Source organism: Hipposideros armiger, unplaced genomic scaffold (assembly GCF_001890085.2).
Source record: "Hipposideros armiger isolate ML-2016 unplaced genomic scaffold, ASM189008v1 scaffold_70, whole genome shotgun sequence".
Classification (NCBI taxonomy): domain Eukaryota; kingdom Metazoa; phylum Chordata; class Mammalia; order Chiroptera; family Hipposideridae; genus Hipposideros; species Hipposideros armiger.
In genome coordinates this window covers 3,657,743-3,683,482 of record NW_017731420.1, presented here as the reverse complement: position 1 = coordinate 3,683,482, position 25,740 = coordinate 3,657,743, and the positions used below count along the sequence as shown (strand labels likewise).

General features: G+C 36.1%; 1 protein-coding gene across 1 annotated transcript in view; it reads left to right on the top strand.

Moving 5' to 3' along the window:
* Positions 1–19,718, top strand: part of YWHAZ (tyrosine 3-monooxygenase/tryptophan 5-monooxygenase activation protein zeta) — a 36,453-nt gene extending 16,735 nt beyond the window's left edge. Inside the window, exons 3-6 of the mRNA XM_019642546.1 lie at positions 13,900–14,023; positions 14,621–14,784; positions 14,865–14,960; positions 17,663–19,718. Coding sequence (XP_019498091.1) covers positions 13,900–14,023; positions 14,621–14,784; positions 14,865–14,960; positions 17,663–17,722 — 444 coding nt within the window. The 3' untranslated portion in view covers positions 17,723–19,718. The remainder of the gene's footprint in view (positions 1–13,899; positions 14,024–14,620; positions 14,785–14,864; positions 14,961–17,662) is intronic.
* The last annotated feature ends 6,022 nt before the right edge of the window (positions 19,719–25,740 follow it).

The following is a 25,740-nucleotide window of genomic DNA, read 5'->3' as shown; positions in this document are numbered from 1 at the left end:
CCGGAGGCTCACGGCAGCCCAGCTCCAGGTTGAGCTGTTGTTCAGCATCTTAGCTGTAGAGGGCAGTGTCACCGGCCCTCATATGTGGGATCCGAACCGGGGCCCTCTGGCATCCCAAGCCAATTGTTAACCATTGCACCTCTCTGCAGGCTCTAGAAATGTGTTTTAATGAGAGTTAATTCCCATCTTGTAAACAAGTTTTGGGATTTAGGAGTTTTTAAATTAACAATGTTACCAAGGAACCCAGTGGTGAATTGAATGTTTCTCCTCTCAGTGATTACAAATGTTTTTCTGAGAAAGACCTGCTTCTCTTGTTGATCCAAGACTCAGGAACTGTTAGTTCATAATTTTTTGCCCAGGATTTAGAAAGGACCTACCTTGGACTACATTCACCCCAGGGACGCTTGATGAAAATCCTGCCCAAAACATTCCCTTTCTTCTTTTCTTCCTTCCTTCTTCCTCCCTCCCTTCCTATCATATTTACCAAAGGTTTTTCTTTTTCTTTTTTATCATTTTCTTTGTTTGTTTTAAGGAGGGCACAGCTCACAGTGGCCCATGCAGGGCTTGAACTGGCAACCTTAGTGTTATCAGCACCATGCTCTACCAACTGAGCTAACCGGCCACCCCCACCAAAGGTTTTTCTATGGTGGTTTTATTTTTTGTATGTTGACATGTAACAGGTATACTAAATCCTACATAAAAACAACTATGTTAGTTATTTTATGGCTATTCTTTCTCATTCCCAGAACACATTACTTTTAAAATGTAATTCTGTGGACATGACAGTTGAGAACAGTTATAAGGCAGACGGTAGTATACTTAGCGCAAGCACGTTCTCAGTTCAGTAATTTGATGAGTACTTTGCTACCATGTTTGGAAATATGACATCCCAAAGTGAGCGTACTCTCTTTGTTAATAAGAGGAATGACTTTTCCTTTCAGTTTTACCTTTGGTTTCCATCTGATGGAGGGGGATTACCATAAGATTGTTAATTTAATTGTACCACAGGGATAAGACTTGAAGAATAATCTTACATAATATTTCTAAAAATAAAGGAAACTAAAGTGTATATAGTTGCTTACTTTGGAGGGGTGATACAACCTACCAGAGGCTATACAGACTTACTGGGTTTGAAATTTTTATTCATTTTATGACTTTGGGCAAGGTACAATATCTTCCACGTCTTCAAAATGGGAGCGATCTAGAATGTTTTGAGAATTACTGAGTTAACACCCCATGGTGATATTAAATAGTAAACATACTGTTTGCACCTTCTTTTTGTACCTCTGTAATGTCACTTTAGTGTGGCTTGATTTATTAATTTTGAGATTTAATTTGGGAATTTTAGTAAACTGTGTAGACTATATTTATTGATTACCTGCTATTTTATAAGCCCTGTGCTATAAAAAAAGTAAACATAATAAAAATAACAACCCCCTGCTCTTGACACCCAATAGACATCTACACAAATAGTATAACAGAATGAAAGGGGAAGTACTGCCTGTTGGTCGAAGATGGAAGAGCTGGTCTTCAACCTTTTTTAAAAAAGTGTCTCATAACATCCAGTCACACTAGGGAGTTCATGCATAATACAGTGTGCATGTGCAAGCTACAAAACACTATAAAAATGAGGTGTTTTAAACAAACAAAAAAAACTCTGGTCGAAATATTGAAAAAAAAGAGGCCTTGATTGGTGAGAAACCCATGAGGTTGATGCCAACTGTAAAGGGAGCTCTAAGGGAGGAGAGAAGAAGGAAAAACCCCCAAGAGTGTCAGAACAATATTAACTGTTGTCACCTAATGCTCAGTATGTTTTTTTGGGGTACTTTTTGCCATTTTACTTTTAATCTTCAGGAGCTTCATTTTGAGTATGAGGTAAAACACTGATTTTCCTGAGATTATTTTGCTAACATGAAGGATCCTGAAGCAGGCAATTCTCTGAGCCTGATTTAATTTAGCATTTCTTAGTCCCACTTACAGTTAGCCCTTTCACCCAATTGATTTTTCAAGAAACAAATGATATTTTAGAACACTCCAGGCTTTCTATGAGCATTAAGTTTTGTGCAGATCTTTTAATTTCATTTAAGGACAAAAATCAGGGAGCAATTCTAGCTTTTAACAGGAATTATAATGAAAATTTAGGCTGGTATTAACATTATTTAAACACCAAGGATGATATATGTTGGCTTTATCAAACTGCCTGTTGATTTTTTTAAAGGTAAATGGTGAAAATTTGCCATCTGTTATTAATAGGAAATGTCATTCTGTTAAGTGATTGGTCAAATCAAATCTTCTGATTCCCTCCTTGAAGTTAAGCAGCTCTGTCCCTTCATATCTATATGACTTTATCATAGAACACTTAAAATTTTACTGTTAAGCCAACATTACACAAAATGGTGAGTTTAAAGTCAAAGTGGTGGCAAATATGCTAAATTAGTTCTTTACACCACCTGAGTTGAAGCAATTTTGGTGGAACAGTTTTCTAATTGGTTGGTTGGAATCAAAGGATGAAGTTGCACTTGAAGGAAAGTAAGCCATTCCAGCCACAAGGGGGAGTAAGAGGCTGATTTCCAAATGGATGGGCCCTATTGCAACAAAATAGCCTGCATTGTTTTAGAATTTTAGGAAATCTAGGTATTATAAAAGGCTCAGTGGCTCTACAGAATAAAGTGAAAATTATGGGAAATTTCTGTGTACAAGGGAATTCTGCAAGACTATAGAAATTTGAACTTTTCTACATTGTGCTGTAGAATTGGAATTAAGTTTCCCATTGAGGGTGGTACTTACAATGACATTCATGTGATAGTTTGAGTTTCTTAGTTGAATAGTAAAATAGAGAGTTGAACTTTATAGAATCATTGAATTTTAAGGTTTGAAGGAGCATCTAGAATGGCTTTTTCATTTTCACAGATCAAGAAACTGAAATTAAGGTTCAGTGACTTCTGTTAGGTCATGCAATTAGCATTAATTTCTGTCCCTTATGGTAGTATCCCCTTAGTTAATAGATCAAAACATATTTACGCTGCTATAAGATGTATGGTTTTTAGGGATAGAGGCTTGTCAGAATAACTTTAATTTCATTAAAAGTGATGACTGAAGTTTTAGACTTATTTTAGGGTTTTATACTTAAATGAAAAGAACAGGAATCTTATTTGAGCTCCCTTGGGCCTCAGTTTCTTGCCACCATTTCCCTTTTAACCACCAGCATTTTTTGTGCATGATTTGTATGAGAGTGGAATATCTGTTTCCTAACCTCTCTTCATCTGTTGTGTTCATGGAAGAGGGCTATGATAGTACCATTTAAAACAGGAATGGGTCATGAGGCTTTGGTCTTTACTAATATATTGGTGAGGTCAAGTTCAAGGAGACTGTTACCCCAGCTCTGTTTTCAAATTGCAATCCATAAATGTCTCATTAGAGGTTAATTCTTTTGCTTTGATATTCTGGGGCTATTTACTATTTGCTAATGACATTTTGTGTATGATTATATTTGTAGAAATTGAATTTAATATTTTGACCAATTGGTGCAATAGTCTCTAAGACAAAGCAGGAAACTCCTCTCCACCCTTCATTTTTACTTACAAATGCATCCCTTGTTTTCGTGCTGTTTATTTAGTAAAAGTTTTACCAGCCCAGTAAGGAAATTTGAAAAACAGATGAGCACAAAAAAGGTATAAGGATGGAGAATAAAACTCACTGGTAATGCCGTCTTCCTGAAAATAGTCACTATTAAAAAGGACTTTTCTTTAAAACTTTTTATATAATACTTGTAATATTAAATACCCAGAAAGGAAAATAACCTTTTCTACATATGGTAATTAAATTATCTTTCTAACCAGTTATTTTAACTTTTATAATTTCAAATTCAGGGGGAAAAAGAGGAAAAGTAGGAAGAATTTCCCATATATCCTTTACCTGATTACCCAAATGTTAACATGTTATATAACTATAGTATAATTATCAAAGTAAATTAATAAAGTAATTGACAAAATAAACTATGTAACATATAGAATTTATTCACAAATTATACCACTTTAATCTCCTAATTCTGGTCCAGAATTTTCAATCCAGGATCATACTTTACATTTCATTGCCTTATCTCCTTACTCTTATTTTGGATCAGTTTTTCAGTTTTTGCCATTCATGATTTTGATACTTTTCAAGAGTACTGGCCAGTCTCTAATTTGGATTTGTCTGGTGATTTCCTCATGATTAAATGCGGATTGCGCATTTTGGGGAAGAATTCCTGGATCTGACACTGTGCCCTCCTTGGTGCATTATATTAGGAGACACGACACGTGGTATTGTCTTGTTACTTAACCAGTTAGACAGGACATGAGATATGTCAGCTCTGTAACTTGTAATTTTCCTTTAAAATATGTTTTTAATTAGTTAGCTTTGGGTATTCTAACTAGCAAGCCCAAATCACAGCACGCAAGCCCAGTGATTTAATTTGAGTGCTTAGTTGCACGTGGCCATTCTTTAGGGCCGAAATAAGTATATAGACAGTCCCCGACTTAACAATGGCTCCACTCAAGATTTTTCGACTTTACAAGGGTGTAAAAGTTAAGTGTATTCAGCAAAAACCATCCTTTGAATTTTTATCTTTTCCCAGGCTTCTTGTGAGAATGCAGTATAATCCTCTGTCATAATGCTGGGCGGCAGCAGCAAGCCACAGCTCCCAGACAGGCACACAATCAGGAGGGTAAAACAACCAGTACAATACAGAGTGTACCGTGTTGCTAGCAGTTTTTGGATATCATGTTCTGAGCACATTTAAAGTAGGCTAGGCTAAGCTGTGATGTTCAGTAGGTTAGGTGTATTAAATGCATTTTCAATTTCACTATATTTTCAACTTGAGGTAGGTTTATCAGGACGTAACCCCAATGTGTTGAGCATCTGTATAAACTTTATAATAGGTACTAATTTTTTTGTCTAGTTTAAGGACTCTTAGTCAATAAATCCTTATTTCTATTTAAGAAAGAAAAGGTGATCTTGAATTTAAAGAAAATCTAAGGAATAGTGGTGGGGGTGGTTCAGTGTATTAGAAGATTTCCTGGGATAAAATTGGAAGGGAGATTTTGAAATTAATGCTTTAGTAAAACACAAGAAGATTGAATGAGGGGGCGGGTCATGATTTTGTATTTGAAATTCCTATCACTTTTCTTAGTACCAAAATCCAGGCTTCCTGACTTCCAAACAAATTTACTCTGCCTTGCTACCACAAACTATCCTCCCACCCTGTCTCCGGTGGAGTTTTTGTATCCCTTGTGCCTTCTTCAGGGTTATTACATAAAAATCTGGAGCTTATCCAAGGATTCTGGAAGCATATTAGGATGTACCTAATCTGTTCCTTGGCTGCTGTGCTTACTACAACATATGTAATTTTTGAGCATTTTCTTAGGACTTCAGAGAAGCAGAACATTGAATATTTTGTATTGACTACAGTAATTTCTATCATGTTTTAACTATTTAGAAGTTTGGTAAGATGATGAACTCTTGATAGTCTCTTGATAGTCTTCAGCCTGCTGAGTTAAGATATTTCTTCTTCACTCTCTTAAGATAGTTCTAAGTTTTCTTCAGTTATATTTAAATGAAGCTGTTAAATTATGCATATTTTGTAATTCAAACTGAGGATTTACTATTTGAATGCCTAATGTGCAAAATGTGTCTTTAAGGAGTCTATAATTAGATTAAGAATACATGTGTATGTGAAAAGTTAAAGGGGCAAAATCATTTTAAATTATACTTGCTCTGAATAATTTAGATATTCTAGAGCAAAGGACATAAAGTAAAGAAAACTTCTGACATCATCCCACCTCCTCAGAGGTAACCTCTATTAGGCCTTTTTGTATCCTACAAATTTGCATTCTGTCCTTGAAGAATACACATGATTAGTAAGATCATATACAAGCTATTCTGTACATTTTTCCTGCACACAACACACTTGGATATATATCTTATCCTTCATTCCTTGTTGGCATACACCTCATGCTTTTTAATGTCTTTATACTGTTATAAGGGTGTGACATTTATTTAGCTACTTTGCTATTGACAGAAATTAGAGTATTAACTTTTGTTTATCCTTCAATTAAAAGCTCTTATTAAATACTAGAAGTACAGAAAATGTGGGCTAAACTGAATGGTTTTGAGAATTAGCTTTAGGGAGAACATAAAGTTAGAGCTAGGTATGAAAAGGTGGATGGTATTTAAGCACAGAGTACGTTAAATAAGCATTAGTTTGATCTGGGGAGCCCTGACAGTCCTTTCAGGAGGTCTGTGAGGTCACACCTATTTTCATGACAATACTAAGTCATGATTGGCTCTTTTCTATGTGAACATTAGCATGATGCAAAAGCAGTGGTGGCTAAAGCTGCTGGTTCCTTACACTAATAAAGGCAGTGGCACCATACTGTTAGTAATTGATATGTTCTTCACCAGCATGCACTCAGTTTAAAAAAAAAAAAGACAACTGGCTTTACTTAATGTACTTGAAGCTGTAAAATTCTTTTATTAGTAGCCTTTATGTAGGCGTCTTTTTAATAGTTTGTGAAGCAAAATGGGAAATACAGCAGTATTTCCAGAAAAAGAATTTAATTTGAATAGTGAGCTGAATGAAGTAGCTGCATTTTTTTTTTTTTATGGAACACTCTTCAAAGAATGACAAGCAAGCTATGGTTATTCCAACTTGTGTATTTAGTAGACATCTTGAAAATGAAGTGAGCATGTCACTTTAAGGAAAACAAATGGTATTTGTGACTAATGATAAAATTCAGGCTTTGAAGCAAAATGAGAATTTTAGATTACCTTGATTTTGACAACTTTCCAAAATTTTATGAGTTATAAAGTGGTATTGAGACCAAAAAATTTTAAACCATAAATATGGAGCATTCATTGTTACTGCTTAGCTTTTTTCTAGAAAGTGTACCTGAGAATAAGGACTACAGTTGGGACGAATAAGTTAGCATTTTTTTAAAATATAAGGAACTTAGTTCATATAAGATGAAAGTTCAGAACTAAGATGGGTTTCTGGGAGGATAGTGGGTTGGTTAAGGTGTCATTTTCAAGTTACTATACTATGGTCTTTTACTTATTTAGTTTACACAGTGCTCGAAGGAAAGAAAATAATTGGTTAGGGAATGTGGTACCAGCTTACAAGAGGTGACCAAGGAGATGGGCCTGAAGAAAGTGGGAGATTGCGCTCAGATGTGGAGAGCAAGTGGCAGCAGCGGCCTAGGAACCCAAGGGAATTAGGCCGCAATGAAGGCTGACTCCCCATCTCTTGGAACAGTCTGAGCACAAGACTGCAGGTGCAGCGATAAAGACCAAGTCTTCAGAAACAGTGGCCTTCAGGGTACCCTCACCAGGGACAGAAGAGGCAGGCTGCAGCAGAGCGATGAAGAGTTCTCTTGCACATCTCAACTTAAATGAGTCTCCTGTCAAGTCTTTTGTTTCCATTTCAGAAGATACAGATTGCTTAGTGGACTTTAAAAAGCAGTTTACGGCCTGGCCGAGTGGCGCGTTGGTTAAGAGCTGGCTTGGGGCACCAGAGGGCCCCAGTTTGGATCCCACATATGAGGGCCAGTGACACTGCCCTCCACAGCTAAGATGCTGAACAACAGCTCAACCTGGAGCTGGGCTGCCATGAGTCGCTGGCGACGGCAGGTGGGTTGCCATGGGCTACGGTGTGTAGCCAGCAGCCGCTCTGAGCAGCCATCCAGAAGCCAGTGACTGATCTGCCTCGCCCGGGAAGAGTGCAATGATGGTGCCAATTTGGGCCAGTGAAGCAACGTCCTCCACAACTAGACTGAAGAACAAAAGGATAGCAACTTGTCTGTTCCCCTTCCCCCAATTTCCCAATAAAAATCTTCCAAAAAAAAAAAAGAAAGAAAAGAAAAAAAAAAGGCAGTTTACTGCCTGGCTGCCTGGACAAAGCAGGCAGAGGAAGAAAGAAAATGCTGAATTTCTAGGGTCTGAAGGTTGACGAAACCATTAGCAACAGGGGTGGGCCATGTTCATTAAGCCTTAGTGGTCCCCAGTTTCTTGTTGAGAAAGTTTGGCCCTACAGTTCCCACCATCAGCACCTACTCAGGATTCTGGTGTTTATGTTTTCTATGATGTATGCAGACAACCATGTACAGTATTCTGTTTTATATCAGCCTGTTTGAATTCACTTAATAGTTAAAAGAAAATTTAAATATATTTGTTTGTATGAAATCTTATTTCAGTACGATGGTGATCTTCCTTTTTATCCTCTGTGTTACAGGGTTTATGATGGGGATGTTTTAATTGTGGAGCTAGTTCTGAGACTCAAACTACATGTTTCTGAGGGGAATAAATGTGCTACTGTTTACCCTCAAATGATAATACTCTGTTCTGAATACTTTCTATATATATATAAACTCATTTAATCTTCACAACAATCTTGTGTATTGTATTTATTACTACTGCCCTTTTACAGATGAGAAATCTAGGTCCAGGGAGAGTCCAGGACTTGGTCAAGGTGACATACCTTGTAAGCAGTGAACTGGGATTTGAATTTACATAGTAGGTGGCCTGTCTCCATAGTCTGTACCCTTTACAAGTATGCTGTAAAAAAGAATAAGACTTAAGTATCTTTTCACCTTTGACGTGACTTAATTCTGTGTTTTTAAATGAAAGTTTTTTGAACATTATTTTAGCGCTCTTAGTAGTTGTAGGAGTTGTGGATTACTTAGCCCAGAGTAAAGTACTAAAATTGAGAGTACAAAAGCATTAAAGCAGCTTTTTGAATGTCCAGGTTCCCATATCTTATATCTAAGTAGAATGCTACTCTCAATTTATACCTCTTGGCAGCCTTTTGAAGTAGATTTTCATTTTAATTTTATAATGACAAAGTTAAGGCTCTGCGATCTCAAAGTTAATGATGAATGTGGAATTCAAAGTCAGCCTGATTTTAGAGTTTATTTCTGTTACACCAAGCTGTTGCTCTAAGAAGTACCATCAGCTCAGGCAGCAGCTTTGATGTTTCAGGTGCTTTCTACAGTCCAGTTTTTACCTAGGTTTAATGTTTCACTCTTCCTAATTTCAGGTTATAATCATTAACTAAAGGACCAGTGAAAGGAGATGTATCACTAAAATAGAGATGGATTTTCAGTTTATAAGCCTTTCATTAGAAATATTTCGCACAGTTAGTATTTGAATTGCTTGAGGAAATACTGCGAATTTCTACATCAGATTATATTTCAGCAAGAATCATACAGATTAACATTGTAGCCTTAGTTTGGTGCTGAGTGTAAGATATTGTAAATTTCCTGTTTGACCTGAAAGTCCTTTTCCAGTATAAATTACATTTAGATTAGAAAGTTAACGTGTTATGTTACATGAAGAATTTTACAAGTGGAGGGGACATCAGTAGTCGGCCTAACCTTTGTTGAAGTTGTGATGTTCCTTATCTACTACTTGTATAATGCTGCCTCCTTTTTAAATGTCCCAGAGATATCATTGTTTTCATTGTACTACTGTAAATGAATAAAATTTAGGAGTTTGCATTGTATGTTTAGCAGCATATTCTGTTGTTTTTGTACATTTTGAAAATAGCTGTAAGTCCTTTATCTTCCATTTCCTTCCAAATTTTGTCCTGTCACTGCTGCTTTCTGATTAAGTGCTGCTTCCTTTTTCACCCCCTTTATTCTTAATTCCATCTTGGTCTTCTCCCTGTATTTTCTCTTTCCTCTGGCTTCCAAATCTGGAAAATTGAGCTTTTATTTTTCTTTGGTCAATTTGACAAATTAACATAGTGTTATAATGATGGTAATTCAATTAGAGTTTAATGAGACCTCACCTGAGTTATTTCTCTACAAAATATCCAAGTGATTCTCATTTCTCCTTAAAATTTCTGTAAAAATAGAACTCACTATCTGATTGGGTGGCCTATTCCAAGTTTGGACTACTCATATAAGTTTTCTCATATTGAACAGAAATCTGCCTCTTACTAAACTTAATTAGTCCTGTCTTTTGGAGCCATTCATGTCATATTCTTTCAATCTTGATGACAGTTTGTAGTTTCCTCATCATTTTTGCTTGCTTTCCTGGATATAATCTCCAGTTTAAAAATTCCTGTCTTGACACATTTTTAGAGGAACAGTATACTCTAGATTTGGTCTCATTAGCATGGTGTGGAACTGAATTATTTTCTTTAGTTTCTAATTTTATTAATGTCTTGGAATCATGTTAATCCTTTTCAGTAGGCATATCACCGTATTGAGGCAGAAAAGATGTAGCATGATGTTAGTACAGGTGGGATTATCTAGTTGGAATTGCATCTTCATAAGTTAGCTGTGGTTTTAAACACATTTCATTACATTGCTGGTCCCCATTGTCTTTACAAAATAGGATAATTGTAGTTTCTGACTCACAGGTAAAGTTATAGAAGGATTAAATTAAAAATCCAAGGGCCGGCCGAGTGGCTCAGTTGGTTAAGAGCTCACTCAAGAGTTTGAGCTCTGAGCAACAGCGGTTCGAGTCCAGCCTGAGCTGAGCAGCTGCTGAGCTGCCAACAGGTAGCAGGATGGCTCAGCTTTAAAAAAAAAAAAAAAATCCATATAATGTGCTTAATTTAAGTGTCAAATGTCATGTTTATTATTTAAATAATGTTATGATTTTTCTCAGTTGTTGATAGCGTAACAAACCAATCAAAACTTAGTGACTTGACACCCATGATTTAGTCTTTCTTGGGATTCGGTGGCTTGTCTGGACTCTGTTGGGTAGTTCTTCACATAGTATTAGCTGGGGTCACTTGTTGCTCTGTGTTCGGCTGAGGCTGAAATATCCCAATGGCTTCACTTAACATCTCCCATGACTTGGGCTAGCTTCGCCTCTTTTTCCAGCAGGGTAGTTTGACTTTTTACATGCTAGTTCAGGGCTCCAAGAGAGCAAAAGGTGAAGCTGCGAGTCCTCTTCAGGATTAGGCCCAGAACTGGAACAGCAGTCATTTCCACCACATTGTGTTGGTCAAAACTAGGGGAAAGGAACTAAATTCTACCTCTTAACAGGAGAAGCAGTGGCATACGTGAACAGGACTAGCAGGGGAATTTGTGGAGGCCATCTTTGGAGACAGTCTACCACAGTTCTTTCATAGTTAGCTTCCTGAACCAAAGGGTCAGCCCTTTAAATTTAATCTTTCATCCAGTGTTTCTTGCTTTTTATTTTTTTAAATCTTAATGGTTCTTAGCTTTATGTCACTGGAAAGTAGACAGAAGTATACACATTTACCCTTTCTCTACATTTATTTTTGAACAGCTTTATTGAGGTATAATTGACAAAGAAAGGCTTATACTTAATGTGTACAATTTGATGAGTTTGTGTTCTCAACTTACTCTAGTCAGCATTTCACCAGAAATATTTGCACAGTTGATACTTGTTTCTTTTGGTCCATCATTAGGCCAATAAGCAGCCTGACTACTGTTATCTCACCGTCCTGTTACATAGCTTTAAAGTTATTTTTGTTGTTAATGTTTTAATCAGAAGTAATAGCTAATTCATTGTTCACCTTGGGAGAAGAAGTACTTAACTGCTATTTAAAAAATTCTGTGTGAATTACCTCAGTGTAAACAATGTTTTTAGGGATACAGAAATTACTCATAAAAGATGGATTACTAATTCTCGTAACATTTTTTGACAGCTTGCCTAAATAACTTCTACACATTTTCTGATGTATACTTCAAAGTTTTATCTTAAGTGATTCACCCTTAACTAACTTGACATGTTTATGTCTTTACATATATAGAGGATACATTGCAGAGTGAAGGGCATGACTAGGCAGTGTTATCCTTAGTTTCTGTTGTTTTCCCTACTAGACCAATTATCCACAAACTTAGAGACTGCCTTGCTCACCATTATATTCTGTGTCTAGCACAGTGGCATTTAAGTATTGGAGAATAAGTGAACGTAAAAATATGTTGAAGCTGTAAAATATGAAATAGGAATGCCTAAGAAGGGAATTGATTTCATGGCTGGGCTTAGTTATTGTCACTTGTTTGAAAATGTTCTTAGTATAATCTTAGATATATGTAAATGAGCCAGTTCACAATTTAATTGTATACGAAGCCTTCTTTAAATTTAGAAATTTCCTCCCGTTATTTAATTGGAAGTTATTTGTGAATTCTGGTTAATCATATACACTATTTCTTTATTTAGACTTCATAGTTGAATCTTTAGCCGAGCCAATCAGAAATAGAAATTACCTTTAAAAGTGTGGAGTTGGCCGCAGTTTAAACCTAGACCAACTTCAAAGCCACTGTGCTATACCATCTCACATAGTGGAATGAATAATGTATTTTGTATTAAGATATAAAACCTGAAAAGACCTCTGTCATTTGTTTCTTAAGTGAAAAAACATCCACTTATACTATATTAAATGGAGCTATCTTCTGTTTGAGGCAGATCCCCCAAAGAGCAGCCAGAGTGTTCGTGCCCCAAAAAGCATGTTGCTCAAACGTCCGAACACTTGCAGCTGAGATCTCTTTGAGTATGAAGCTGTGGGTGTGGTGTAGTAAAGATTTTGTTATCTTAATCAAAGTGCTCTTCTGATATCAGGCCAGTAGTTTTAAATATTATTTAATAATCTCAGGAGACATCATTTCAGGTTGACTTGACTGTCATCTCCAGTCCCTTTTTATATACAGTGTAGCATAGCCCTACTGCCAACTTGGCCCCACTCCCTAATTCACCTGGGCTCGTCTTGAGGTTATTTTCTACAAAGGAGGGAGAAGCTGGGTTAAAATTTATTCATCCACCCACCATTGCAACATAACGGGGTAAACATACAAAGGGTTATTTAAAAGCATTTTTCAAATTATTTTACATATAAGTAGGTGCTGTATAGATTGCAAACTACTGAATGACTGACTGCAAGAAGAATAGAAACCAAGAATTAGATACTCTTTTTCTTTGTAAAAATGACTTGTTTGGGGCTAAGCCCAGTTGAAAATTCACTTTCATCTTGATTCCTAGATTATGTTTAGTAAGAGGAAAGGGGGGGGGGGGTGAGAGTTCTTTAAAAAAAAAAAAGTTTGCCTAATTCTACTACTGGAAATACCTTTTTTTCTCCTTAAAAGGGAAGGGGATCGCTAGTTTATTGTTCCTTCTCCCTCCTAATTTGATGATATCATGTTTTTGCTTTAAATCAATTGTAGGATATAATTATTAGCATGTTAGGATTTAAATCAGTTTAGATTATTATAGTGTTAAAATTATATAGGATGAAGTTTTATCTGTTGTCTTGTGATCTGTAAAACATGTAACTTACTAGCTAAAAATCATTTTAATGAAATCAAAGGTTTACTCTTCGGATCTGTAATTCTCATAATTCTACCACTGTCTTAACTTAGTTAGGAAAAATAAAACTTACTTTGAACAGCCTTTTACCTGTTGTGAGGTATTACTTGACTTGTGTTCTCATAAGTGAAGTTAATTTTGTTCTGTTTTCCTCTGTAATGGACTCTGTAGTGTCTATGACATTATTGGTTTCTGCTTAAGTTCTATTTCTCCAGAGTCCCAAAAGGTTCATCTCTTTATGTTCTTTCCATTCTAATATGACTACCTTGAAAAATGGAAAATTTGCCAACTTGTTAGAAAATGTTATTGGCATGTAAATAGATAGCACTGTAGGGGAGGAGATATTCAAATGTATAAACCTTAAATAATAAACGTAATAACTTCAAATTTTTAGTATTGCAATTTAAAGCATTCTGATTTTAAACCACAAATTCATGAGCTTACTGCATTCAACAATTGTATTATTGGCAATGACTGGGTATAAAATTTTATAACTTAGGCTACAGTATGCTCCTTAAGAAATGCAGAGGCTTTCAGTTTTGTAAATATTTTATTCTTATGACTGTTTCTTTTCTTCCCAAGTCTCTCTTGGAAAAATTCTTGATCCCCAATGCTTCACAAGCAGAGAGCAAAGTCTTCTATTTGAAAATGAAAGGAGACTATTACCGTTACTTGGCTGAGGTTGCTGCTGGTGATGACAAGAAAGGTATGCTGTTTTTCTTCAACCTGTTTGTTTAACTTGTATAAAATAACATAGTATGGAAGTGGTCTCTTTCTGAAGGGTAAAGCAGTTTTTCTGTTGTTTTGAATTGCTTAGAGCACTAAAGGAAGAGCAGTAATGCACTTTTTCCTCTTTTTTTAGTCTTGAGAATATATTGGGTTGTCGGAAAAGTCATGATGTTATTTTTTCTATGCTTTTCGTTGGCAAAAATTCATCATGACTTTTCCGACAACCCAATAATATATCTACTACCTAATGTTGGTATTCTAAAATGTATGCTTGCTGAAAAGCCAGTTTTGTGCATAGGAATGTTTCCTCATAATTTTAAGAAATAGTAGTCACAGAGTAACTGTAGAGCATGCAAACTAATAAAATATAATAATACTGCGACGATTACAGAGTTATTTCTGTCTTAACATTGACCAATATCTAGTGTGGTATTCCAGGAGAAGCTTACTTTTTTAAATTTAAGAACTTTGTTCAATTAAGATAGAGGATATCATTGGTTATTAATGGTTTGGCCTGAGGGTTGAAGATGAAGTGCATATTTTACCAGTACATTTGGTGTGTTTTATTATCCAGGGATTGTGGATCAGTCACAACAAGCATACCAAGAAGCTTTTGAAATCAGCAAAAAGGAAATGCAACCAACACATCCTATCAGATTGGGTCTGGCCCTTAACTTCTCTGTGTTCTATTACGAGATTCTGAACTCCCCTGAGAAAGCCTGCTCTCTTGCAAAGACAGTATGTATTTTACCTGTTATATAGAAATATAGTTATCCTTATTATTTGAGCACTGAAATGTACTATTTCTTTAATCATAGGCTTTTGATGAAGCCATTGCTGAACTTGATACATTAAGTGAAGAGTCATACAAAGACAGCACGCTAATAATGCAATTACTGAGAGACAACTTGACAGTAAGTACATAACTGTGTCAGTGGTTCATGTGGTTGACTAGATGATTATGTTTTATAGATTACTACAAGGGATACTTCTGGTCTTTTTTTTAATTTAAATCAAATATGAGGTCCAATCTAATGTTAAAACTGAAGAAAACTACCTTACACTAACTGAAATATTAGACCAAAGACTAAAAATGTACGCTTTCATTAGCTACAGATTTGTTAAAATTTTAATTTTTAAAATAATTTCGTAATCCATGCTTTTTTGCCTTTTAATCACATAGACTCTTTTATTTTCCATTTCAATCTGGGTGATTCCATTTTTTTCCATTTTAGTCACAGAAGAGTGTTTTTTAGTATCAAAAGTATGTATACTGAAGTTCTCTTTAAATTTCATTAAACTATTTTTTTTTTACCATAAAGTTGCTATCATATTTATACAGTTATGGTAGGGGAGGGTGTTAATAACTTCAGTTACAAAATTTCAGATAATCGACAGAATCCAAATAGAAATCTGTTTTTAAAAAGTGATTTATTATGTATGGAAGGTCATGATTGTTCTTGGTATACTCCAGACTAAAAAAAAAACCACCACATTGCCAATATCACCAAAGATATTTAACTTAATAATGTTAAATATCTCAATAGTGTTCAAATTCCAGTTGTCTTTTAAATTTTTCCCTTTTTTTTTAACAGTTTCTTATTTGAATTATCCAAATAAAGTCTACACATTGGAATTTGTTGTATGTCTCTCTGGTCCCTTAGGTTTTCCCATACTTCTCCTTCAGATAAATATTAAATTTGAAGTTTTGAGGCTTGGGTGAAAAAATTATCAGGTATCTGCTAAGTGCCAAGTAAAGAGCTAGGAATGAGGATTATAATCTGGTTGTGCTACTGGTTTTTGTTAGCTTTAGGGCCATTACTCTTGGGGACTGTATATCATTTTATACATTTCACTTTTTGTAGCTTCTTTCTAGTCCATTGCCAATTTCCTGAACCAGTTCTACATTCTAGCATTGAATATTCTCAGCAAACAGTATTATGTACTAGTTTTTTATTAAACACTTAAAATTATTTTAGAAAATGTAATTAGGGGGCTACCTAAAAACTTGTGAGATTTTTATTAAATGTGTGAGTAATATTTTCATGATGCATTGCCAACAAAATGACTTACTTAAATATTATATATATCATTTAAAAATGATGTCCTAAAAGGACTCCTGGATTAAGAGTCTTGAAACCTGCTCAGCCAACTAGCTATATTGTCTAAGACAAATTGTGGCACTGTTCTGGGTGTTTTTATTTTTCAATTATTGTTGACATACAATATTATATTAGTTTCAGGCATACTACATAGTGATTAGACATTATATAACTTACAAAGTAATCACCCAATAAGCCCTAGTATCTATCTGACACCATACACTGTGAGATTTTTATTTTAATCAAGAGAATAAGCCATAGTTTCTTAAAGAGTGAATCTTTGTATCTATATCAAATGAAAGAAGCACTTCAGTTTGATAGTTAATTTTAATCTAAAGAATTCTTTATATTTTTCCTGGGTTGAACTACTGAGATAGTTGTCGTTCTAAAGAGTTTCTACAAGAAAGAATATCTTGTATCAAATTTTTTATGTGTATATGGAAAGTTCAAGAAGCCTTGACAGAACTGGAAAGAGATGAGATGTTAGAAGGTAATCTCATCTTGTCTTATAAAAACTCCCTGTTTAACAGGAGCACACAGACTTCCAGAAGTCATTTAGCTAACTATGACCTTGGAAGAAGTCTCCTTTCCAGGCCAGAGATATATTTGGTTCATAAATAAATAAAACTAATGGGTGATTTGGGAGATAGAAAAACATTGAGATTTTTTTCCCACCTAATTTTTCAGTGTAGAAGCAATATAAAATATGAGTATCTTGATTCAATTCTTTTCTAATTACCTCTAAAATTATTATAGAGTGGTAAGACTTGTAATAAATGTTAATATTTGAGGTATCTGAAATGATTTTGAATTCATTTTTTTTCACCTGGAAAACTTAATGAAAAAAATTAATAGAATCCATAGTTATAGCACTATGGAACAATTCATTTTTACCTGTTATAAGATTTGGTTCTGACCATAAGGCTTTGTGTTTATCTATTTTGAATTAGACAAATTCACAAAGGTATGTTTTTTAAGCTAAAAACATTTGAAAAACTCAATTTGTATTTTAGTTCAGTTATCCTGGCTCTTGAATTTCATGGTTTCATGGAGTGTGGGTTTCTTTTTGGAGTAAGTGTAAGTTTTACCAAGGGAAAGTAGTCAACCTGAGCTTGAGCATAGACCAAATCAGGTGATTCTGGTTTAGTCACACTAAATTTGCACATCATTTCTCATTGGGGCTATTCAGGACAATCTAATAGCTATTGATACTTAGCACTTCTATGAGTTCTTCTACTTTCTCTTTAATTTCTATGAATAACCAAGAGTTTCCTGTATCTGACTTCGTTATTTGAAGACGTCTCTGCTATGTACTTAAAGTTCTTACAAAATTATTAGAAAAGAAATGTATTTTATTGATGTGTGTGATATCTTGAAATTAAGATCTTCAGTGCTGCTACTTTTTTAAGAAAGCCTATCAACGAAAACTATGATTGCATTCTCGTACCTTTGTATGTTTATTAAGACATTTTTCAAACTGAAACATGCTGAAAAATCTTCCCTTCTTTTACCAGTTGTGGACATCGGATACCCAAGGAGATGAAGCTGAAGCAGGAGAAGGAGGGGAAAATTAACCTGCCTTCCAACTTTTGTCTGCCTCATTCTAAAATTTACACAGTAGACCATTTGTCATCCATGCTGTCCCACAAATAGTTTTTTGTTTACGGTTTATGACAGGTTTATGTTACTTCTATTGAATTTCTATATTTCCCATGTGGTTTTTATGTTTAATATTAGGGGAGTAGAGCCAGTTAACATTTAGGGAGTTACCTGTTTTCATCCTGAGGTGGCCAATATGGGGATGTGGAATTTTTATACAAGTTATAAATGTTTGGCATAGTACTTTTGGTACATTGTGGCTTCACAAGGGCCAGTGTTAAAACTGCTTCCATGTCTAAGCAAAGAAAACTGCCTACATATTGGTTTGTCCTGGTGTGGAACAAAAGGGATAATTGGTTCCAGTCATAGGTGTAGTTATTGTGGGTACTTTAAGGTTTGGAGCACTTACAAGGCTGTAGTAGAGATGGCTATCCCATGGATGGCACATGTTGAATGTGTCTGTGGAACACTCAGTCCATTGTGCACACCTTTGACTACAGCTGCAGAAGTGTCCTTTAGTCATGACCCAATTTACTCTGGAGAAGGGCAGAAACGGTTCACATTCCATTATTTGTAAAGTTACCTGCTGTTTGCTTTCATTATTTTTGCTACACTCATTTTATTTGTATTTAAAAATGTTTTAGGCAACCTAAGAACAAATGTACAAGTAAAGATGCAGTAAAACGAATTGCTTGATATTCATTGCTTCATGTATATCAAGCACAGCAGTAAAACAAAAAAACCCATGTATTTAACTTTTTTTAGGTTTTTTTTTTTGCTTTTGTGATTTTTTTTTTTTTGATACTTGCCTAACATGCATGTGCTGTAAAAATAGTTAACAGGGAAATAACTTGAGATGATGGCTAGCTTTGTTTAATGTCTTATGAAATTTTCATGAACAATCTAAGTATAATTGTTAAGAACACGTGTATTAAGTTCATGTAAGTGGAATAAAAGTTTTATGAATGGACTTTTCAACTACTTTCTCTATAGCTTTTCATGTAAATTAATCTTTTGGTTCTGAAACTTCTCTAAAGGAAATTGTACATTTTTGGAAATTTATTCCTTATTCCCTCTTGGCAGCTAATGGGCTTTTACCAAGTTTAAATACAAAGTTTATCATAAAATACTACTACTATAACTACTACTGTTCCCAACCATGTCCCATACTTCCCACTTACCCCCTCCCCAGACCCTGAAAAAGTATTTTCTTTTTTTTCTGAGGTGGGGGGATTGATTGGAAAAAAGTAATGTGTTCCATTTAAAATTTTAGTAATGGCATTTTCTAACTTCAGAAGCCACAATGTTCTTGGCCCATCATAGCATTGGGTAGCAGTAACTGTAAGTTTTGTGCTTCCAAATCACTTTTGTTTTTAAGAATTTCTTGATACTCTTATAGCCTGCCTTCAACTTTGATCGTTTACTCTTTCTATTTGTCAGGTGCACAGGATTACCTTTTTTAGCCTTCTGTCTTGTCACCAGCCATTTGTACTTGGTGGCCATGTACTTGGGGAAAAAAGGCCGCATGATCTTTCTGGCTCCACTCAATGTCTAAGGGATATCCTGCTTCCTTTGCTTGCATCCCACAAACTATTTTCCTTCATCCTATTTACCGCAGCAATTCTCCTTAGTTGATGAGATTGTTATCTCCCTTTAAACCCTACCTATCCTGACTGGTCTGTCATTGTCTGCCTTTAAAATCCTTCCTCTTTCTCTCTCTAAATAATGATGGGGCTAAGTTATACCCAAAGCTCACCCTATAGACTTATTTCCTCAGTACCTTGCAGAAAACACCAAACAAAAATACCATTTTAAAAGAGGTGTATTTTTTTCTTTTAGAATGTAAGCTCCTCAAGAGCAGGGACAATGTTGTATGTTCTATTGTGCCTAGTACACTGTAAATGCTCAATAAATATTGATGATGGGAGGCAGTGAGTCTTGATGATAAGGGTGAGACACCGAAATCCCAAATATTGTTTTGTTGCTTGTTTTATTATGACCTCAGATTACTTGGGAATTATCAGCCCTTAGGGACAATTATCTCAAATATTACACTCAAATAAAAGTGCACTGGAGGCCGTGGGGTCCTTTCAAGGAGAAAAGATCTCATGCATTTGGGACATCATAGTGCATTTCACTCACAACTCTTTTATTATTGTTGTTATTTCTCTTGACTCCTGGGCCAAGAACATAAAATAATCATTTTATAGTTAAGGAGAATTAGCTAGACTCAGGAGATGGATCTCATTCAAGTAAATTATGAGTAAAATTTAAAGCTTGTCACATTTGCCTATTTGTGCATCAATCATTTAAACTAGTTTGATTCTGAAATAATTGTGATAATATTTCATTAATATCAGCTGTTAATGTTTCTACATAGTGCCCAATAGATGAAGATTCCAACCTGAGATTTTTTTTTTTTTTGCCCTGGCATTTGAATAATAAAAATTTTTATAATTTATTTCTTTGTCCCAAATCCAGGCTTCATATCTGTTTTTGTCAATATAACATGTAGGAATTTGGAGAATTCAACAGTGTATTTTGTGTGTATGTAATATTGGAATTAAGAAATACATATGTGTGCCCACTTTAGACTTGTCCGTTTAGAGTAGAGTAGCAGTGTGATTAGTTAAAAATGTGAACTTTGCTGCAACTCTGGCTTATGGTCCTGGCTTTTTTTTTTTAAATGTCTCAGTTTGTGGTATAAAGATCATGGAAATAGTGGGGGTGGGGTGCTTATAAGAGGATTAAAAGAATGTATGTCTGTCTAGTGGCTTAACTACAGGGCCTCAATTTTTTTTCCTTCATGCCTTCCCCACAAAACAGTCCTCAATCCTGCTGTTCCCTCAAAGCATATGTTAAACTAGTCAAGGCCAATTTGGAATCTGCAATCTTAGATTATTTGTGGTCAGACCTCAATTTGAGAATGAAACCTTGATTGAATAATTTGGGAACGATCAATGGTGAAATATTTAAAAATCTTCCATAGACTGAATGCAGGTGCGAGAATCTTGGAGACTTCCCAGTGGTGGAAGCATCTTTAAATGGTTTATATCAACCCACATGAGGGCAGAAGGATGCTTTATGTGGATGCAAGTATGTATCAGTCACTGCTTGAGAGCCTACAAAGTTAGGAACTTTCTAACTCATGCTTGTGTGCTCAGAGCTAGCCTTTTAACATTTCCTGTATTGGAACGTCAAAATTTACATTTATTATGTTTTGTCATAAACTACATAGGAAATTATAGTGGTAGAATTGAAGTATCTACTGTTCAGGCAGTGGCTAAGACTGGGCACTTGGGAAATAGCTAGACTTGGATTCTTGATTCAATGTGAAATTACATCAATGATACTTCTGTGACTTGTAACAGGTTACAATCTGATTAACTAGCTCTCCTTTTAAAAGACTAAGACCTAAAAGATTGCTGGGTCTAGGGAGATTTTTTTAAACTTCACAACAGGCCTCTAAGGAAGCCAGTACTCTTGGATGATAAAATGACATTTGAGAACCCATTATAGATCTCGCTTTTAAAAACCTGAAAAACGGCTGGCCAAGGTGCTCAGTTGGTTAAAACTATAATGCAATGAACAAATGTAAGATGCTAGATGTTTTTGCTTAGTTTCCTAGCAAAAGCTCCCCTTTAAAAAGTTCAGCCTGAATTAAGGGTAAAAGGATTTCCACATCATGATATCAGCAGATAACATTATTTCTACCCTGCAGGTCAGGGGTGATGATGGGAGCAACCCATTCTCTCCTTTTTCCTTTCCATTCACACCGCCTCCATTCTTAATTCTGGCTCTAACAAACCTTATACATAAAGTTTTCCATTGCCTTCCTAACTGGTCTCAGTCTCATTCTCTCCTCTGTCACCTCCATCCATGCTTTTCACTTCCAAGCTAAAAAATTTTTTTAGTGGCTCCACTGGTCCAAGCATGACTTTTTACTGAGCATACTATAATAAACTAACCATTCTCCATTTCCACTTTTACCACTGTGCAATTCATTTCTTCACACAGGAAAAAAAAAATCTTTCAAAAACAAAGCATTTCATGTCATTCCCCTGCTTTAAGTAAGTCAATGGCAACCCAATGCATTTAAAATAACATTCAATGGGCCGGCCAAGTGGCTCAGTTGGTAAGAACTTGCTCAAGAGTGTGAGCTCTGAACAGCAGGGCCGCCAGTTCAATTCCCACATGGGCCAGTGAACTGCACCTGAGCTGAGCTGCCAAAAGGTGGCAGGATGTCTCAGCTGGTGAGAGCACGTGCTCCTAACAAGGTTGGTTGCCAGTTTAACTCCTGCATGGGATGGTGGGCTACGCCCATCTGCAACTAAGATTGAACACAGCACCTTAGGCTGAGCTGCCCTGAGCTACTGAAGGGTGGCCAGATGGCCCAGTGGTTAGAGCATGCACTCTTAACAAGGTTTCTGGTTGACTCCTGCATGGGAAGGTGGGCTGCACCCCTGTAACTAAGATTGAACACGGTACCTTGAGCTGAGCAGCCGCGAGCTTCCTGCCAGTGGATGACCGGATGGCAACTGGACTTGGAGCTGAGCTACCCAGCTAAGACTGAAGGACAACTTGGCTGTTCCCCTTCCCCAATTCCCCAATAAAATCTTTAAACTCCCCCCTCCCCCGAAAACTGACCTTAAAAATGTCACACGTACATCCAAATCTGAATGCTACTCACCTGGATGCTGTGAACTACTTTATATGAATGTCAACCCCATGTATTTCAGAACTTGGAAGTTAACTGCAATAGCAAAACCCTTGATGATTGGCCGAAGATTTGAAAGATATGCACCTGCCCTGTATTACGACCATAGTTACCCAGTTTATAAGAACGTCTAACCATCATGCTGGACAAGCAAGTGTTTTAGAGCAGAGACCCAAGTTAAGAGAATGCTTAAATAGCACAGCTATTTATTACTGACCCTAGGTGATCCCATTGACTCAGTTGATTACCTTTTTTGTATTTGAGTCCATTCCATGAAATTTCTGCAAGCCCACACTTCACTAGTCTAATGTTAAAGGTGTCAGTATTAAGTCTATTTCCAATTCCAGAACTTAGAAACCTAGCAGTGTTTTCAGTAGGTGTTTACATGTTTTGTTGGATGTTGGTTTAACCAGCCACTGTTAAGGGCTTCTCAGAAGACTTGAGTCAAGATTTGCAGAATGAATGGGATCCAGATGGAGCTTACAGCATGTACAAAGGCATCAAGATAAAAGAACTTAAAAGAACTTCCATGCACTTACAAGTGAGGAGCTCTGAGAGTGTAGGGGAAAGGTTATTTTCTGCTTTCTAAGTCACTTAGGCTTATGTCTTTCACTTCAAATGTTTTTGATCACCTGAGAGGAACTTGTTTAAAATGCCTATTCCCAGCACCCAGTCTCAAGGATACCAATTTCTTAGGTTGGAGCCCAAGAAAAAAAACAGCAAAACTCCCATGGGCTGTAAGATTCAGTGTCCGTACTATGAAGTCTGTAGGGGCAGGGGGAACACACACTACTTGGGGAAAACAAGGGCGTGTTAAGACCATTTCAAGCCAAAACGCTATTTCTAAACTACAGTCTGCAAAATGAGGTTTGTGAATCTGCTCAGCAGATTGTTTCCAAGCAAGAAGTAAGGAAAAAGGTTACCCATTAAAACAGGTTTTTCACATTAATGACCCTGGTTTAGTTTAGGAGCAGGTACCATATAGAACTTTCACTGTGTCAAGGAGAAAAGTAACACATACTTAAGGATTTTGTGGGTTTTTAAAAAGCGAATGCCACCTTTTTTGCTTTGCTTAACTCATGCCATGCACAAAAATCCAGAGGAATGAAGGAGTTAAACTTCAGAATGGTCATAAGATGTGGGTTAATAATTTGCTGACCTTGAAGTTGGTAAGGAAAGATCTCTTAAAATGGACACAGCATACCTAGAAAAAGTAAATTCAGAATCTTAATTTATGAACCTTAATATAAATTTAGCTACATAAAAATTTAAATGAAAAGCAACAAGACAGTATGTAACTGTCAAAATTACAAGAAAAGGAGAAAAGACTTTGAACAGGTATTTTCGTAGAGCAGGAAGTATGTGACACATACATAAATATACAAAGAGAGGCTTAACGAGGGGAATGCAAACAGACCACAATTTGATACCACCGTTTCACCCCACTGATGAGTAGTATAATTTGAAAGTTGTCATACCAAACGTTGGAGATGATGTGGACTGAGATCTCTTGCACATAGCTGATGGGAGTTTAAATTAGTATATCCCTTTGGAAAACTATTTAGCATTAACTTGTAAAGTTGATTATTTACATCCCTGTAGATGAGCAATTCTCTCCTGGGTATATCTCCTAGAACACCTGCACATGTGCACCAGGATATCAGAAAAAAGCATACACAGCTGCACTGTTTGAATTAGCAAAAAACAAGATAATCCAAATGTCCATTGAAAGGAAAAATGGATAGACGTATTTACCCAATGACAGCCTTCATGAAAATTACAGCCCATTTGGTAACGGGTGAATTTTAATAAGTGAAAAAACAGTCCCAGTAGACTACATAATACAGTATGATATTTTTACCAAGTTTAAAAATGAACAAATGTTTTGCTTAGGCAAAGGTGATAAAACTTTCCTCTACCAAGGATAATAACGACAAATCACAATTATTTAGAATAGAGGTTTTCTATGGAGAAGAAGCAGGGGGACAGGCTAGGGCAGGAAGACATAAATGTAGGTTACTACGAATATCTAGGAGTGGGGTGGTGTATTCACAAATATTCATTAGAGATTCATTCAAGAAGAGGAATGAAACAAGGCTTATGATTAATCCAATCCTGCACATTAGAGTCACAGAAACTAAATGAAAGTACAGTGGGCCAATAAATTCATTAGTCAAAAGCTTGCTTAAATGGTAGAAGATTGGCAGAAAAAATAAAAATAGTCACTGAGTTTGTTTGATGAAACTAAGCATGCAAAACTCTGTCAATAGAGACTTAAAAATTGCTATCCTATTCATTACACCCTAAAATTGTCCCACTGTCCTTTCTGTTTAACTGAAGGAGTGGAGAGCAAGAACTGGAGATTTGGCAGAGGAAGGAATGAGCTTGAAAGCCTTTATTGTGAAACATGGAAACAAGTGCAAAGTAAAGTTCTCTAAAATGAAGGAACAGGAAAGTCCTTAAGAGCTTTTGTAGCACATAGAGGTATCACACCCTTACAGGTCCTGAAGAATTTTATGTCATACCAACCAATCCACTTAAGCGAATTCAGCCTGTCTTAAGTTTCCTCACTTCTTCACCTTTGGAGAAAATATACAGCATTCAATCCTGAGTCATTGAGGCATCTCCTGTCACACCCCATGTATAGCCAACTCTTAAGATTTTTTTTCTCTCATTTTCCCCTGGGTGTCTTCAAGAGTTCTACATTTAACTTAATTGGTTTCTGTAGGAAAGTCTACTGATTTGATGAGAACCTACTTATTTATGATCCATTAACAGTACTTGATCAAATATACATGTGGTTGTTGGTGCTTTATTTTTTTTAGGCTTTGCAAGAGAAGTGTCCAGAAAGTCATTTTTGGAGATCTTAGTCCATTCTTGGAGGGCCTTATAAAGGGTCGAAGTTGAAGAGAGAGAAAAAAAATTGGAGATGAAATTTCTTTGGAGAAAGCTTTAGCATGCTGAGCATTTCTGCTCATCATCACCTGCCTGCTCAGTGAAGGAGAGGAGGGGTGCTCCAGTGGAACCATTTCACAAACTAATCTGGAATCTAATTTGTGAGACCCAGAGTGATGCTAGGCTCACTGGCAATTCTCAAATCAAGAGATGGGTCTAGGTGGCTATGCGGGTGGTAGAATGTGGAAAAGTAACTGCATTAGAAATAGCCTTGGGCCGGCCAAGTGGCACGTTGGTTAAGAACTGGCTTGGGATGGCAGAGGGCCCCAGTTCGGATCCCACGTATGAGGGCCAGTGACACTGCCCTCTACAGCTAAGATG